Genomic DNA, 16,532 nt, shown 5'->3' on the forward strand with positions numbered 1-16,532 from the left:
CTGTCTCCCCATTTTCTATAGTCTGTACTTATACATATATATATATATTTATACACACACACATATGTCCTAGATCTAAGTCTAGTTATAGATAAAAACATTTATTTTTCGGTCTAAGTATATAGTACTCCATCCAATCCATTGCTCAAACATTTACAGAGCACATGGTCTTCTTCACACAAACCCCTGACTCACTTTGTTTTCTTTGTCTCAATCATGCTGTAGCTATGTGCTTCATCCACCATTTTAAAATCTTACCTAAAATGTCTGCCTCCATGGCTAGCACATGGTTTATCACAGGATTGCAGCCTAGAGTCCCCACATCTCAACACAGTCCACTCATCCGGATTTTTTCCGACCACAACTACATACAACTTCATCAATTTCTCCATCTTTCTCTCAAGATAAACAACACCAACAAAACCAACAAACAAAAACAGGAGGAGATGACTCACAACTGACACACAACTTGAACACTAAGTAAAGTTTTGTTAAGTCTGCAGCAGGCGCCTCGTCACGGTGTCCCTGCCCAGTTTCTACATTGTCCGTAATTCATAAAGACACAAATGTTGTCACCCATGGCTACAAGGTGCCCGTACCAGCCGATTCACGTCCAGCACTTTTTCTAGACCCCAAGACACCTCATACCAATTATATCACCCAAGCTTGCGCTAAGCCCCAATGGTATCCGTACCAGCCATTTCATGTCCAGCGTTAGGCCCCAAGACTACCACGTACCAGCCACAATGCACAACTTAAACGTTATGCCCCAATGGTATCCGTACCAGCCATTCCACGCTAAACTGCGCTAGGCCCCAAGATTACCACGTACCAGCAGTCCCACGTATTTCCTCACAGAGCCATAAACTGTACCACAGGCAACAACCGTATACTATACCACAGACAATATCCTTTACCATATCAACAAATTTGAGAGCCCGTGAAAAACACGTGCCTAACCTGACCAATTAAAACCTGCCCTATATCTCTAGGTCTTGTACCAAACCGTATTAACTACTTAAGTTTCCACTAGAACCACAAACCATATCACAGGCGACAACTAACAGAACTCATAAACCCACATGCTCTCTTCACAAATACACAACAGGCAGCAGGCAACTGAATATGTGACGGTTCTTCCGAGATTAATATGGCCAATAGCCGTGAGACCTGTCTGCCCGTCAACAGATACCCCAACAAACCGGACACAGTCAGGCAATCAGTGCCACACACCCCACCGAGACCACAGGAAGACTACAGATTATGAAAAATCAGCAGACTTACCATACTCTCGTTAGGAAGTGATCAGTTTCCTGGGGTGTCCAGCACGTCATGCCATTCCAGTTGCCGGTTCATCAGGATTTCAGGTGTCTCCGTCTATTGGCTCCACGTTGGGCACCAATAATGTTAGGGTGAACTCTTAATCAGAGATCACTAGTTGCCTACTGCCTAGCCTAAATGGTGTGGATCGAGTGCATGCTTGAAAAATGAGATCAGACACAGTCGGATATTCATCTTTCCTCGACAGAAGTCAGCCCATGCTCTGCCTTTATTACAACTGAGCTTGCTCTGATATAACCTTGCAAAGGGGCATGTCCGGATGTGTTCATTGGTCAGTAGGTCGAACAATGTGTTAGTCCATGAGCTGATTGGTGGGCGTCATTGTAGGCGGGTCTATGACATCATTGGATGGATCCATAGTGATGGTGATGGGAGGGACGTCATCTGGTGGATCCATGCTGATGGTTTGGTCTGTGATGTCTTCTAGCTTGACCAGGGGTCTTCCCTTATATGGTGTCTTCTTACACCTGGACATTCCTTGCATTCCAGGCAAGGTGTGGAGAAACAGGCAATGGCAGCCACCTTTATATCTGTGTCATGTATATGATCTGAAACCTGAATTACGTAAGGCAAATCGACATATTTCCCACAATCCCTTGTCAAGAAGTTTATTAAGTATTTCATCTTATGGCTTTCCTCAACACCTATATGGAGGTTTGATTGCAGACCACTCCCCTTCATCCTCCCACAGGGTTGGTCTCTGCAACCATAGCAACACTATATATATAAATTAAAATACAATTATAAACAACTGTACATAACACACAACATTAGACATTATACACAACATCTAGAGCTGGGCGGACTCACAGAAAACTGGGATCGGCGGATACCTGCTAAATTTAAAAAAGAAAAACGGATCTGGTCGGGAATCTGATACCCATATAAATCTATGGGAACTAGGATACAGAGATTAAAAATGTTGTTAGAAGGGATGAGGGGGTGGGAGCAGGCGCAGTATACTCACCAAACTTCCGTCATGGTGAGTATTCCCTTCCGGGGCCGACAATTAACCCTCATTGAATATTCACTGCTTTCCCTGCCCACCGGCGCGTGTAATTGGTTGCAGTTAGACACGCCCCCACCCTGAGTGGTAGCGTGCCAGCTGACTACAACCATTTACAGGCGCCAGAATGGCCGGTGAGTGGGGAAAGCAGTGCCACTGGCTGTAGGTGAGTATCGTCATGTAAAAATAAATGAAATAATAAATAAAACAATCGGCGCAGGGTCCCCAATATTCTGATACCAGCACAGATAAAGCCCACGGTTACAGGCTGCAGCCGCCAGCTGTCGGGCTTTATCCGTGCTATCTATCAAAATAAACCTGGAGTCACACATTTTCACAAGTCTCTCATCGCATCACCTGGCAACCGCACACTCTCCTGACAGGAGCGTGCATCTGCATGTATTTCTATGCACGCTCATGTCTGCAGAGTGATGCCAGGTGATGCGATGAAAGAGTCAAGCGAGTCATATGGCTCATGTGAGCACACCGAAAGGCCGGAGTCACTCTTGCATGAGTCTTGCATCGCATCACCCGGCACGGTCATGTACTCTCTGGACATGAGCGTGCAGCTGCATAGAAATACATGCAGCCAGCACACTCCTGTCAGGAGATTGTGTGACCGTGCCGGGTGATGCGATGCGAGACTCGTGCAAGTCCCTCGCAAGTGTGACACCAGCCTAAGAGGAACCGCAGTCGGCTTTTTTTTTTTTCTTTATTATTTAAATAAATCATTTTAAAAAACGACTTGCGGTAACCCCAATTATTTTTTTTTAAACATTTTTTTTTGAAGAGTTATCAACAAAATAGTCACAGAAATGAAAACATTCTCAGTTAGCTTTTTAACAATTCTCAACCATTTTAAATCGTTTTTCTGTCGCAACACTAAACATGTTGGCGTTTTCAAGTTGTACATCAAAAACAATAAATTAACAGAAATAACCATAACATAAGGGTTCCTTGTTTTACCTATCCTCAATCTCCCCAACGAGCCATCTACAGTTAGGTCCAGAAATATTTGGACAGTGACACAATTTTGGCGAGTTGGGCTCTGCATGCCACCACATTGGATTTGAAATGAAATCTCTACAACAGAATTCAAGTGCAGATTGTAACGTTTAATTTGAAGGTTTGAACAAAAATATCTGATAGAAATTGTAGGAATTGTACACATTTCTTTACAAACACTCCACATTTTAGGAGGTCAAAAGTAATTGGACAAATAAACCAAACCCAAACTAAATATTTTTATTTTCAATATTTTGTTGCGAATCCTTTGGAGGCAATCACTGCCTTAAGTCTGGAACCCATGGACATCACCAAACGCTGGGTTTCCTCCTTCTTAATGCTTTGCCAGGCCTTTACAGCCGCAGCCTTCAGGTCTTGCTTGTTTGTGGGTCTTTCCATCTTAAGTCTGGATTTGAGCAAGTGAAATGCATGCTCAATTGGGTTAAGATCTGGTGATTGACTTGGCCATTGCAGAATGTCCCACTTTTTTGCACTCATGAACTCCTGGGTAGCTTTGGCTGTATGCTTGGGGTCATTGTCCATCTGTACTATGAAGCGCCGTCTGATCAACTTTGTGGCATTTGGCTGAATCTGGGCTTAAAGTATATCCCGGTACACTTCAGAATTCATCCGGCTACTCTTGTCTGCTGTTATGTCATCAATAAACACAAGTGACCCAGTGCCATTGAAAGCCATGCATGCCCATGCCATCACGTTGCCTCCACCATGTTTTACAGAGGATGTGGTGTGCCTTGGATCATGTGCCGTTCCTTTTCTTCTCCAAACTTTTTTCTTCCCATCATTCTGGTACAGGTTGATCTTTGTCTCATCTGTCCATAGAATACTTTTCCAGAACTGAGCTGGCTTCATGAGGTGTTTTTCAGCAAATTTAACTCTGGCCTGTCTATTTTTGGAATTGATGAATGGTTTGCATCTAGATGTGAACCCTTTGTATTTACTTTCATGGAGTCTTCTCTTTACTGTTGACTTAGAGACAGATACACCTACTTCACTGAGAGTGTTCTGGACTTCAGTTGATGTTGTGAACAGGTTCTTCTTCACCAAATAAAGTATGCGGCGATCATCCACCACTGTTGTCATCCGTGGACGCCCAGGCCTTTTTGAGTTACCAAGCTCACCAGTCAATTCCTTTTTTCTCAGAATGTACCCGACTGTTGATTTTGTTACTCCAAGCATGTCTGCTATCTTTCTGATGGATTTTTTCTTTTTTTTCAGCCTCAGGATGTTCTTCTTCACCTCAATTGAGAGTTCCTTAGACCGCATGTTGTCTGGTCACAGCAACAACTTCCAAATGCAAAACCACACACCTGTAATCAACGCCAGACCTTTTAACTACTTCATTGATTACAGGTTAACGAGGGAGACGCCTTCAGAGTTAATTGCAGCCCTTAGAGTCCCTTGTACAATTACTTTTGGTCCCTTGAAAAAGAGGAGGCTATGCATTACAGAGCTATGATTCCTAAACCCTTTCTCCGATTTGGATGTGAAAACTCTCTTATTGCAGCTGGGAGTGTGCACTTTCAGCCCATATTATATATAGAATTGTATTTCTGAACATGTTTTTGTAAACAGCTAAAATAACAAAACTTGTGTCACTGTCCAAATATTTCTGGCCCTGACTGTAGCTCTCCCCCGCTATACCAGGCTGTGTCTTTGAAACGTTGCATTAAATTACAAAATCGCTCTTTGAGAGTAGTTTTTTTCTATAAATGTTTTCCATTTTTAAAAAAAACTAGACGTGCGTTTCTCTTTGCTATCTTCTGCTTCTAATTGATCCATCAGTAGCAACATTTTCATGGTATCTAACACTTCCGTATTATCTGGTGCTTGTTTGTAAGCCAGTGCCGCAAAATGAATCTATTAACCGATAGTATTAACGCGTGTACTGCTTTTGGAATGAATAACTGTTCTTCTCTCTCTTTCGCCTCTCGACTTGTGGCATCAAATAAACAGAGAATCAGATTTTTTAGAATTTTGATTCCCCAAGTTTTGTCTATCTGCTTGATTGTATCCCCCCAAAGTTTTGCTGTCACTGGGGATTCCCATAGGCAATGTATCAGGTTTGCTTTGTGGAGGTGGCATTTGGAGCAGCTACTTAGATAGTGGGCTGGGGAGTTTGTGTATGGAAGGTCAAAGGCGTATATAGCGTTGTGCATTAGTTTGAATTGCATCTCTCGCCATTGTTCATTAACCACCACTTTTCTCTCAGTTAACCATCCCTTGAGTATTTTTTTTTTGTAGACCCTCAATTTCAAATTTATTGTTCAACTTTCCTCCATTCCATTCTCTTTACCTTGATCGTATTGACTCCGTATTTGGGCATAAAGTGTCGCCAATGAGATCTGGTCCTTTCTTCCACCCAATAAGATATCAAATCTGTTTCCAATTCCCAGTGTCCCCCAGCATTTCATTATGGACGAGTAATGGCTCACCAGTGGTCTGTACTGAAAGTGTTGTTTGTTAGATAGCGAGTATACTTCCAACATTTCTTGCCAGTTGAAGTCCCTGCCCTCTTCTAGATTTAGTAAATCTCCTAATTTTTAAACTCCCTTTTGTTTCCATTCTTCAAAAAGCTTGTTTTGTTGTCCCTGTTCAAAATTGATGTCTTCCCAGAGAGGCATGTGTTTTGAAAGATTAAATAGTAATCTCTATAATTTCCTTAGTGCTTTCCAGGCGCCTCTAGTGTCAGTTAGTAGGCAGCTGAGTTTAATATGTGACGGGAGTTTCTTTTCTTTAATCCAAAAACTTTTATTGTTTTCAAACAAGAAGAAAGGCATTACAGAAAAGAAAAGCATAACATCATACAACGCCGAGACATCAGCACCCTAACGGGCGAGTCAGGGCCACATGAATATTGAGCACTGGAAAAGGGGGGGGAGTATGGGTGGGTGGGGGGGGAAGGTAACTTACAACAATACACAAAGTTGACTTATTGCATAAAGAAGCAGAATTGGTCCGAACGACTTGTTATATGACTGCCAGTCCAACCTACTACGACAGGTTGTTACAATTTTAGAGGGGGAGAGGCCCAGGAAGAGGATGACTACATTGCCAAACGTTTTTGAATTTTTAAGGCAAAGGAGGCACTGCTGGCTAACAGAGTTTCATAATGGAAGTGCGTGTTGATTCTAGCAATCACTTCCTCCATAACCGGTATCTCAGGGAATTTCCACCGAGCTGCGATACACTGTCTGGCTGAGATTAGGATATGAGAGATGCACTGAGTAATGGGGGCTGGAAAAGCGTCTAAACCCATATGCAGAATCCCCATTTGAGGTGAGGGAGGAAGTCTGGTCTCACATACTTCTGCTATTAGGTCGAAGACCCGATTCCAAAAGCTGAGAATTTCCGGGCAAAACCACCAGAGGTGCCCCAGAGTTCCTATCATGCCACAACCCTTCCAACAGAGGGGAGAGTAATCTTCCGCAAACCTAGCTATCTGAGCAGGACACCTATACCATCCCATGTGTACTTTCTTAATCTGCTCCAAATGGTTGAGGCAGGCAGAGGAACCAAGCACCACCCGGGAGGCCGCATGCCACTGATGGGTTGGCAAGGAGATGATGTATGTCATGTATGATAGAGTCTGTCCTTCCGTATGAGAGGTGAAGTGGTGATATAATAAGGACATGCCCCTGACAGATGTCGAGTCCTTCAGAAGAAAGTCTGCCAAAAACTGATATCTTGATGTTGATGAACTCACGCGGAAAGTGCTTAAAAAATGCCTAATTTGAAGATATTGGTAGAAGACCTGCCTGGGTAGGTTGAATTTAGACATCAGCTCAGAAAAAGGTAAGAAGGACCCCCTGTCAAATAAATCTGATACTCGAAGGGACCCAATTTGTTCCCAAGCCTTAAGGTCGACATCAGGAACACAAGCTTTTATGTCCCTAAAGGGCAGCCTCCAAATCAAACCGGCCATGGATTCCGAGGACCAATCCCTCCAGCGCCACTTCACCGCCTCGACCGTGCCCAGAAAGGAATGTGGGACTGCCTGATTTTGAATCAATGCCCCCAGAAGCTTTTTTGTGGATCCAAGTGGATTGAGGCATCCCTCAATCTGCAACCATCTATGATCCTCCGCCTCTCTCCACTAGTCCCTGACTGACTCCAGAACAACCGCCCTGTGATATGACACCACATCAGGCACACCCATTCCACCTTCTCTAAATGGGGGTTGAAGCGATTGTAAGGATATTCTTGATTTCTTACCAGCCCAAATAAATTTGCGGATAAGGCTTTGTAGACCTGCCAGGGAGTATCCCGGAATTTTCAAAGGGAGGCATCTAAAAAGATATATCAACTTTGGAAGGTATAACATTTTAAAAGAGTGTATTCTGGCCAACCACGACAGGGGATGCGCAGAAAAGCACGAGAGCTCTTCTTCTAGTTCTTTACTCAGCTCTGAGATATTTTTCCTTACCAATTGTTTAGTTGTTGTGAGATGAATTCCTAAATAAGGAATACTGTGGTCCTCCCATCTAAATGGCAATGCCGTGGCGAGCCTCTCCCTTTCGACCCGGGGAACAAAAAAGGGAAGAATTAAGGATTTATTTGCGTTAAGTTTGTAGAATGAAACAGCAGAGAATTCCCAAAGAACCGATAAAACATTAATTACAGAACCTTGTACTTCTGAACAGGAAATAATTATATCATCAGCATACAGTCCCACAACATGCTCAACTTTACCTTTACCAGAGGCTCCACCACCATAGCAAAAATTACCGGGGAAAGGGGGCACCCCTGGCGGGTACCATTGGATATAGAGAAGCTACGCGAGGCAAACCCTGAGGCGAGAACCTTGGCGTTAGGATTAGAGTACAGGGAGAGAATTGCTGTTAATATTGGCCCCTGAAATCCAAATTTCTCCAAAACACTCCTTGGGAACCCCCAGTGCACCCTGTCGAACGCTTTTTCGGCGTCTAGGGACAGGCGAACACTGGGGACCTTCCTATTCTCTATCACTGCTATAAGGTCTATCAATCGCCTGGTCCCATCTTTAGCCTGCCTTCCGGCTACAAACCCCACCTGATCTTGAGCTATCAAGGAGGGGAGGACCCCATGTAGACAGGAGGCCAACATTTTTGCATAGATTTTAAGATCACAGTTGAGCAGCGAGATAGGGCGGAAGTTACCTGGAGAAGTGGGGGGCTTCCGCGGCTTAGGGAGGGTAGTAATTATGGCTTCTAAGTTGGAAGAGGCGACCGAGGAGTTATTTTGCCAATATGTAAACGTCCTGCGCATATAAGGGCCCAGGAGATCCACAAACTGTCTATAATATGAATTAGAAAAGCCGTCTGGGCCTGGAGCAGAACGTGTTTTAGTAGATTTGACCGTTTTTTGGATTTCTTCTAGAGAAAAAGGGTAATTTAGAATCTCCAGATCCGCTTGAGACAGGCTTGGCAGCTGTAATTTTTCCAGCAAGGCATTAATAGCTGTCTCTGTTGGCTGCGGGGTGTTCGGGTCATCTTTTAAATTGTAAAGGCCTTGGTAGTAGTCTACAAAGGCATTTGCAATATAGATAGGATTTTTGACTATGGAGCCCTTCGGGGTTTGCAAAAATTCAATTCTGGACTTCATTTCCCGGCTTTTAACCCTCCTTGCTAAAATGGATCCGACTCTATCTCCCAAGGAGTAATGTTTGATTTTTAAAGCTATAAGATTTGTTTCATATTTGGAGATAAGAATTTGCCTTAGTTGTGACCTCAGTTCTTTTAATTGGGCCGAACGCGAGGCTAGGGGGGGGCAGTTTTATTTAGGGATTGTAAGGTTTGGATCTGGGCAAGAATATTCACTGTCAACTGTTCTCTTTTCTTTTTTTCCATAGCAGCAATTTTAATACAAATTCCCCTAATTACCGCCTTATGAGAGGACCAAAGAATCTCATCCGAGACTGAATTGTTATCATTCAGGAGGAAATACTCTGATAACCCCTCAGTTATTTCTTGTATAACATGCTGTTTGTAGAGTAAAGGCCACTTTACACACTGCGATATTGGTACCGATATCGCTAGTGTGGGTACCCGCCCCCATCTGTTGTGCGACACGGGCAAATCGCTGCCCGTGGCGCACAACATCGCCCAGAGCCGTCACACATACTTACCTGTCTACCGAAGTCACTGTGACCGGCGAACCGCCTCCTTTCTAAGGGGGCGGTCCGTGTGGCGTCACAGCGACGTCACAGCAGCGTCACTGAACCGCCGCCCAATAGCAGCGGAGGGGCGGAGATGAGCGGGATGAACATCCCGCCCACCTCCTTCCTTCCGCATTGTGGCCGGGAGGCAGGTAAGGAGAGCTTCCTCGTTCCTGCGGCGTCACACGTAGCGATGTGTGCTGCCGCAGGAACGAGGAACAACTTCGTTACTGCTGCAGTAACGATATTCGAGAATGGACCCCCATGTCACTGATGAGCGATTTTGCACGTTTTTGCGACGATGCAAAATCGCTCATAGGTGTCACACGCAACGGCATCGCTAATGCGGCCGGATGTGCGTCACGAATTCCGTGACCCCAACGACATTGCATTAGCGATGTCGTAGTGTGTAAAGCCCCCTTTAGAAGTTGTTTATTTTCCATCTATGAAAGATTGAGGAGCTGTAGCGCTCATTAATTGTTAGGGAGACGGGCGCATGGTCGGACCATGATATGACTCCTATTTGCGACTCTGTGCATTCTGCAAGGAGGCTACTATCCTATCCACCAAAAAATAGTCTATGCGGCTATAAGAGGAGTATCTAGCTGAATAATATGTGTAGTCCCTTTCTTCAGCATGGGTGTATCTCCAAATATCATGTAAGTAATGCTATGTTATAAGCTCGCCGATTTCTTTCCTGTGGGCAGTACCAGTGGAACAGTCTAGCTGTTTTGAAACAGGGACATTGAAATCTCCGCAGATCACTTTATGGCCCACTGCCACTTGGTCTAAGTTTTTTAGGAATTTCTGCAAAAATCTGATTTGTCTTATATTAGGAGCATAAACCCCGGCCAGAGTATACTTCACATTGTTCAGGGAGCACACTAAAATCAGGAACCTGCCCTCTGAGTCAGAATGCACAGAGTCTAGCCTAAACGCCATAGTATGTTTTATAAAAAATACTAACCCCAGCCCTCTTTTTACTGAAGTTAGCATGAAAACTATGAGGGAACAACCGATTGTTGAGCCTGAAATGGTCTGCTGCAACAAGAGGAGTCTCCTGGACGCATAGAATATCACAATTTGTCTTGTGGACCTCTTTCCATAACATGTTACGCTTGGCCGGGGAGTTTAACCCCTTAGTGTTCAGCGACAAGAACTTTAAACCCATTACAGTTTGTTTAGGATATTCATGTTACCAGAAGAAAGGGGGGAGGTGAGGGATTGTAGAGAGGGGGGAGGAGTGGGAGTGGGGAAGAGCAGGATAAGTAAAAGGAAAGGAGCAGTAAATGCCAAGAACAACATGCAGAAAACAGGACTTAAAACCAAAATACAGTAAACCTGAAAAGTCAAATACACAGCTTTATCAGAAAAGCTGTTTCACCACCACCACAAAGGGGGGTAGCTGGTGGCTGAAAATGAAACTGAGCCACTTGGAGGCATCTGGTAGCAATAAAAAAACAAACAAAACAAAAACGAAACAACAGACCATTATCTTGAGCAACGGTGAGCTGGCTCTTTACATCAGGATTGGATCCATTCCTCCGAGATCTTTGCCATTTGGGAATTACCCTGTGAGTGGCTTGCATCCCCAGGTTGTGGGAGAATGTTCCAGGACTCCATCAATTTTGCTAGTTGGGCTAGAGACCGACAAACATTGAGGGCACCATTATGTGAAACTGAAAGACTGACTGGGAAGCCCCATCGGTATTTTATTCCAGCATCTCTGAGAGCTTTGGTAAGTGGAGCATATTCCCTTCTTTTTGCAAGTGTCCCTGCAGATAAATCCGGGAAGACCACAAGTGCGGCATACTTTTGGGGTAGATCCGGCTGCCTCCTCAGGGCTTGTAAGAAGGATTCTTTAGACTTGAAAAAATAAAGTTGGGCTAGGGTATCTCGTGGGACGTCAGCGCCAAGCGATCTGGGCTTAGGCACCCTGTGAACCCGATCCACCATGAGGCTGGCTGACTAAGCCTCAGGGAGCACCACAGATAACAGGCCCTGCAGACATTTCGGCAACTCCCCATCAGATACCGACTCGGGGATTCCACGGATCCTCATGTTGAGGTGGAACCGGTCCTCTAAATCAGTAACTTTAGCTTGTAGGTTGTTAACGTGATCCTCTAAAGCTGAGTGGGCATCTTTAAGATCATTATGGGATTTGGTCAGCTCCGCCATCTTAGATTCTACGTGAGCCGTTCTGTCCCCTATAGCCGTTATGTCTCCTTGGATCCCCATCAGCATTCCTCTCAGATCCTCCTGTAAAGAAGATCTCAGTGCAACAAGCAGGCTTTGCATTGTTTTCTTCATAAGCGGGATGTCTGTGGGGTCTGGCGCCGTGTCAGAGGCCGCCAATGAAGCACTTCTGGAGGAGCGAGAAGAAGTGGAAGCAGGGGAAGGTGCCATCTTTCCCTTCACCACACTGCTGTCTCTGAGGAACAAATCTGTAAGTTTGGCTGGGGATGGAAGTTTTGCAGCTTTCCCTCTGGTCATCTTGTTCCTTGGGGACTCGCAAAGGAATCCTTCACCCCAGGTCATGAGAGTCGGAGGAATGAATCTGTTTGATCCGATTTAAGAGCAGCTTGCACAGGAGCTCAGGAGTTATGCAGCTAGCACCATCAGCAGTCAGGCCCGTGATGGGAGTTTCTTCGTTTTCAAATGTAATATCGTAATTAGATCTAGGAACGGAGTATTGGAAAAGTACTGAGCGTTGTATATCCAATCTTCGATGTGTCTTGTCAAGGAGGCTTAATTATAGGCTCTCGTTATAGGCATTTGCATCCCTCCTTCCTGTTTCAGTCGGGTCAATTTATGATATGAAATTCTAGGTCTTTTGCCCTGCCAAATAAATTTGGTGAATGCTTTCTGAATTGTGTTTACATCCGTGTGTTTTAAAAGGACTGGAATGGTTTGCATTGGTTAAAGTAGTATCGCAAAACTGATCATTTTAATCAAGTGCATTCGTCCAAATAGAGAAAGCGTCAGGGTTTTCCATCTCTCTAGTTCTCTAATTCTTTTTTCTATCAACGGGGGGTAATTAAGGGGTGCTTCACACACAGCGAGATCGCTACTGAGATCGCTGCTGAGTCACGTTTTTTGTGACCTCATTAGCGATCTCGCTGTGTGTGACACTGAGCAGCGATCTGGCCCCTGCTGTGAGATCGCTGCTCGTTAAACACAGCCCTGGTTCGTTTTTTTATTGTTGCTCTCCCGCTGATGAGCACACATCGCTGTGTGTGACAGCGAGAGAGCAACAATCCTGAATGTGCAGGGAGCAGGAGCCGGCGTCTGACAGCCTGCGGTAAGCTGTAACCAAGGTAAACATCGGGTAACCAAGGTTACAAGCCGAGCGCGATAGTACCCGCCCCCGTCGCAGCAGTGATTTCCTTGTGATAGCTGCCGTAGCGAACATTATCGCTACGGCAGCTTCACATGGACTCACCTGTCCTGCGACCGTCGCTCTGGCCGGCGACCCGCCTCCTTGTTAAGGGGGCGGGTCGTGCGGCGTCATAGCGACGTCACACGCCAGGCGGCCAATCGGAGCGGAGGGGCGGAGATGAGTGGGATGTAAACATCCCGCCCATCTCCTTCCTTCCGCATATCCTACGGAAGCCGCGGTGACGCCGGTAGGAGATGTTCCTCGCTCCTGCGGCTTCACACACAGCGATGTGTGCTGCCGCTGGAGCGAGGAACAACATCGGACTGTCGCGTCAGCGTAATCATGGATTACGCCGACGCTGCACCGATGATACGATTACGACGCTTTTGCGCTCGTTAATCGTATCATCTAGGCTTTACACACTACGATGTTGCATGCGATGCCGGAAGTGCGTCATTTTCAATTTGACCCCACCGACATCGCACCTGCGATGTCGTAGTGTGCAAAGCCCACCTAAGTCTATTCATGGCCAAGGGGTCGGTACCAATTTTAATCCCTAAGTATGTGATAAACTGCGTCACCACTTCTATGTTCAAAAATTTCTTTGATCTCCACCCTGTGGGTCTTAAGAATAGCAACTGGCATTTATTGATATATATTTTGTAGCCTGAGTTGGCTCCACCCCAATTTTGATACCTGGCCAAGATAAAGCCAACTGGGGGCTGGTAATCTCAGGCTGGGGAGGTCCAGCCTAAAAATATCAGCCTCCAGCTGCCCAGAATTGTCACATTTATTAGATGTGACAATCCCGGTGCTTTACAGGCTCTTCCCGTTGCCCTGGTGCAGTGGCAATCGGGGTAATAAGGGGTTAATAACAGCGCACAGCTGCTACTAAACCCTAGATTAGTGATGGCACAGGCATCTATGAGACCCCCATTAATAATGAGTACATGAAAGTAAATAAATACAAACAGAAAAAATCCTTTATTTGGAATAAAATACAATAAAACACCCTCTTATACCACTTTATTAACCGCAACACCCTGCAGGTCCGACATAATCCACACGAGATCCCACGGCGATTCAGCTCTGCTACATCTGAATATCACAGCAAGCGCCATAGCGCAGCATGGCTGCCCGCTGTGAGTGCAGAATGAATGAGCCAAAATAAGCGGTGACTGGATGCAGGGAGACGCATCACACGCATCACACAGGCTGGAGCGCGTCTGACTGGAATCAGTCACAGACGCCAGGCCAGACGGTGGGCGGGGAAAGCCGTGCATATGACATGAGCGGCACAATGATGCCGCAGGAGCAGTGTGCAACTGCACGGGAGCAGTGTACAGCCGGACGGAGCCTCAGTAAGTATGAAGTGCTCACTTCATTCTTGTTGTCTTTATTTTTGCTTTCTTTTTCTAATTTTTTGAGATCGGATTAAACAGCCAGAATCCCAGGTCTGGCACCAGGGCAACTTTGGAACCGCACGGATCTGGACTTTTAAAGCCTCTGTCCGCCCAGTCCTAATATCATCACATTAGGTGTTATAATAAAATCATATAACTATGTAACCTGTGTCACTTAATTCACCTTATTAGCATAGATCCAGCCCTAATATCGGACGTCACCTCATCACATCTATGGCCCTAGGTAATTTACAACCCACATGGACAAGAGTTTGGGGAGGGGTCCTTTATTAGAGTACTAGCTGTAGTACCCAGCGTTACCCGGGATAGTAACTGTCTCTCTGTCTCTCTTACAGTCTCTGTCTCTTTGTCTGTCTCTTTCCCTGTCTGTCTCTCTCTTTGTCTCTCTGTATCTTTCCCTATCTGTCTCTCTCTCTTTCCCTGTCTGTCACTCTGTATCTTTCCCTATCTCTATCTCTTTCCCTGTCGGTCTCTCTTTCCCTGTCTGTCTCTGTATCTCTTTCCCTGTCTGTCTCTTTCTCTGTCTGTTTCTTTGTCTGTCTCTTTCCCTGTCTGTCTCTTTCCCTGTCTGTCTCATTCCCTGGCTGCATTGTGACACGCCAACATTTCATTTAAGGGCGTGGCTGTGCATTGATACACGCCAACATTTTTCTGGCTGCAGTGTGGCTCCCAGCTTCATTGACTTTAATAGAGGCAGTTTTTTTGGCTAATAACTGTAAAACGCGAGGTTAAAATTTCCCCTCAAAACATAATCTATGACATTCCTTGAGTCAAATGGGTGCAGATTCCTTTAGCGGACATATATACATACATACATACATACACTCAGCTTTATATATTAGATTGCGCCAAGTGATCTTATTGGTGGCTATGTAGGACATGACCTAAGTCCTCACGCCTCTGTACCACCCCTTCTCGCACTGGCCAATCCCAGGGCAGATTCCAGAAAATAACTGCGAAATAGCGGCAGCTCCATAAACGTATATAGGGCTACTGTGACCATACTCTGAGTGAGGAGGATGCTGAGGAAACTCAATCTGGCTCGTCAAATACCTTGTGGAACACCTCTGGAAAGGTCTGCAGGATCAGGACAATAGATCCCTACACTCCCATAATAGACTGATCCAGGCAAGAACCTCACCAAACAGGTGGGACATCATAAAGGCCACTTTGGCCTGGTCCGAGAAGAACTGATGGAACAAAAATTTGAAGTGCAAGGAACACTGAATTATAAATTCCCTACATTGTTGGAGTTTTTAGTTTGTGAGCCCCAATGGGGACAGTGTTGCTGATGTATGTAAAGCAGTGTGGAATTAACGGCGCTATGTAAGTGAATATTAATATTTTATACTGTGTAATGTCTGATATTGTCTGTATATTTCCCCTCTGAATTGTAAAATGCTGCGGAATATGTTGGCGCTATATAAATAATAATACAAATTATACAAATTATTATTATGAGTCAGAATCCGGTCCTGTTGTTCTCGCTGCTGGACCATATCTCGCTGTAGGTCGGTACGCAGGACAGCACTGAAGCCAGCAGGATCCATGGCCTGTGCAAAATGTAATGTTTGTGGTTCCGATTGGGGAGTGAACCCACTGGGCCGCAGCACACAGTACACCTCAGGGGCATCAGTAAGCGCACACCGAGTATTCACCAGAACATCTAACAGTGAGGATGGATTTGGGTGCTGGTAGCCACTTAAGCAGACACAGTGCTGCGACAACTGGCCCCAGGGATATGGACACTGACCGTCACTGATATGGCAGAAGCAGACAAGATGGCTGATGTGGCTGACAAGGCCAGTATGGATGGATGCAGCAGCAGATTCGGCAGATACAGCTGAAACAACGTAGCTGGAGAAAAAGACATGAACTGCAGCTGGTACGGATTGGTGCAGCAGCGAGTATAGCAGATACACCTGTTATGGATTGGTGCAGCAGTGAGTATGGCAGATACACCTGTTATGGATTGGTGCAGCAGTGAGTATGGCAGATACACCTGTTATGGATTGGTGCAGCAGTGAGTATAGCAGATACACCTGTTATGGATTGGTGCAGCAGCGAGTATAGCAGATACACCTGTTATGGATTGGTGCAGCAGCGAGTATAGCAGATACACCTGTTATGGATTGGTGCAGCAGCGAGTATAGCAGATACACCTGTTATGGATTGGTGCAGCAGCGAGTATAGCAGATACACCTGTTATGGATTGGTGCAGCA

General features: G+C 45.3%; 1 protein-coding gene across 1 annotated transcript in view; it reads right to left on the bottom strand.

Moving 5' to 3' along the window:
- Positions 1 to 16,532, bottom strand: part of LOC142243991 (uncharacterized) — a 265,484-nt gene that overhangs the window by 102,141 nt on the left and 146,811 nt on the right. The window contains 2 exon segments of the mRNA XM_075316176.1: positions 8,128 to 8,871; positions 11,516 to 11,765. Coding sequence (XP_075172291.1) covers positions 8,128 to 8,871; positions 11,516 to 11,765 — 994 coding nt within the window.

The sequence above is a fragment of the Anomaloglossus baeobatrachus genome, chromosome 6 (genome assembly GCF_048569485.1).
Source record: "Anomaloglossus baeobatrachus isolate aAnoBae1 chromosome 6, aAnoBae1.hap1, whole genome shotgun sequence".
NCBI classification, from domain to species: Eukaryota; Metazoa; Chordata; class Amphibia; order Anura; family Aromobatidae; genus Anomaloglossus; species Anomaloglossus baeobatrachus.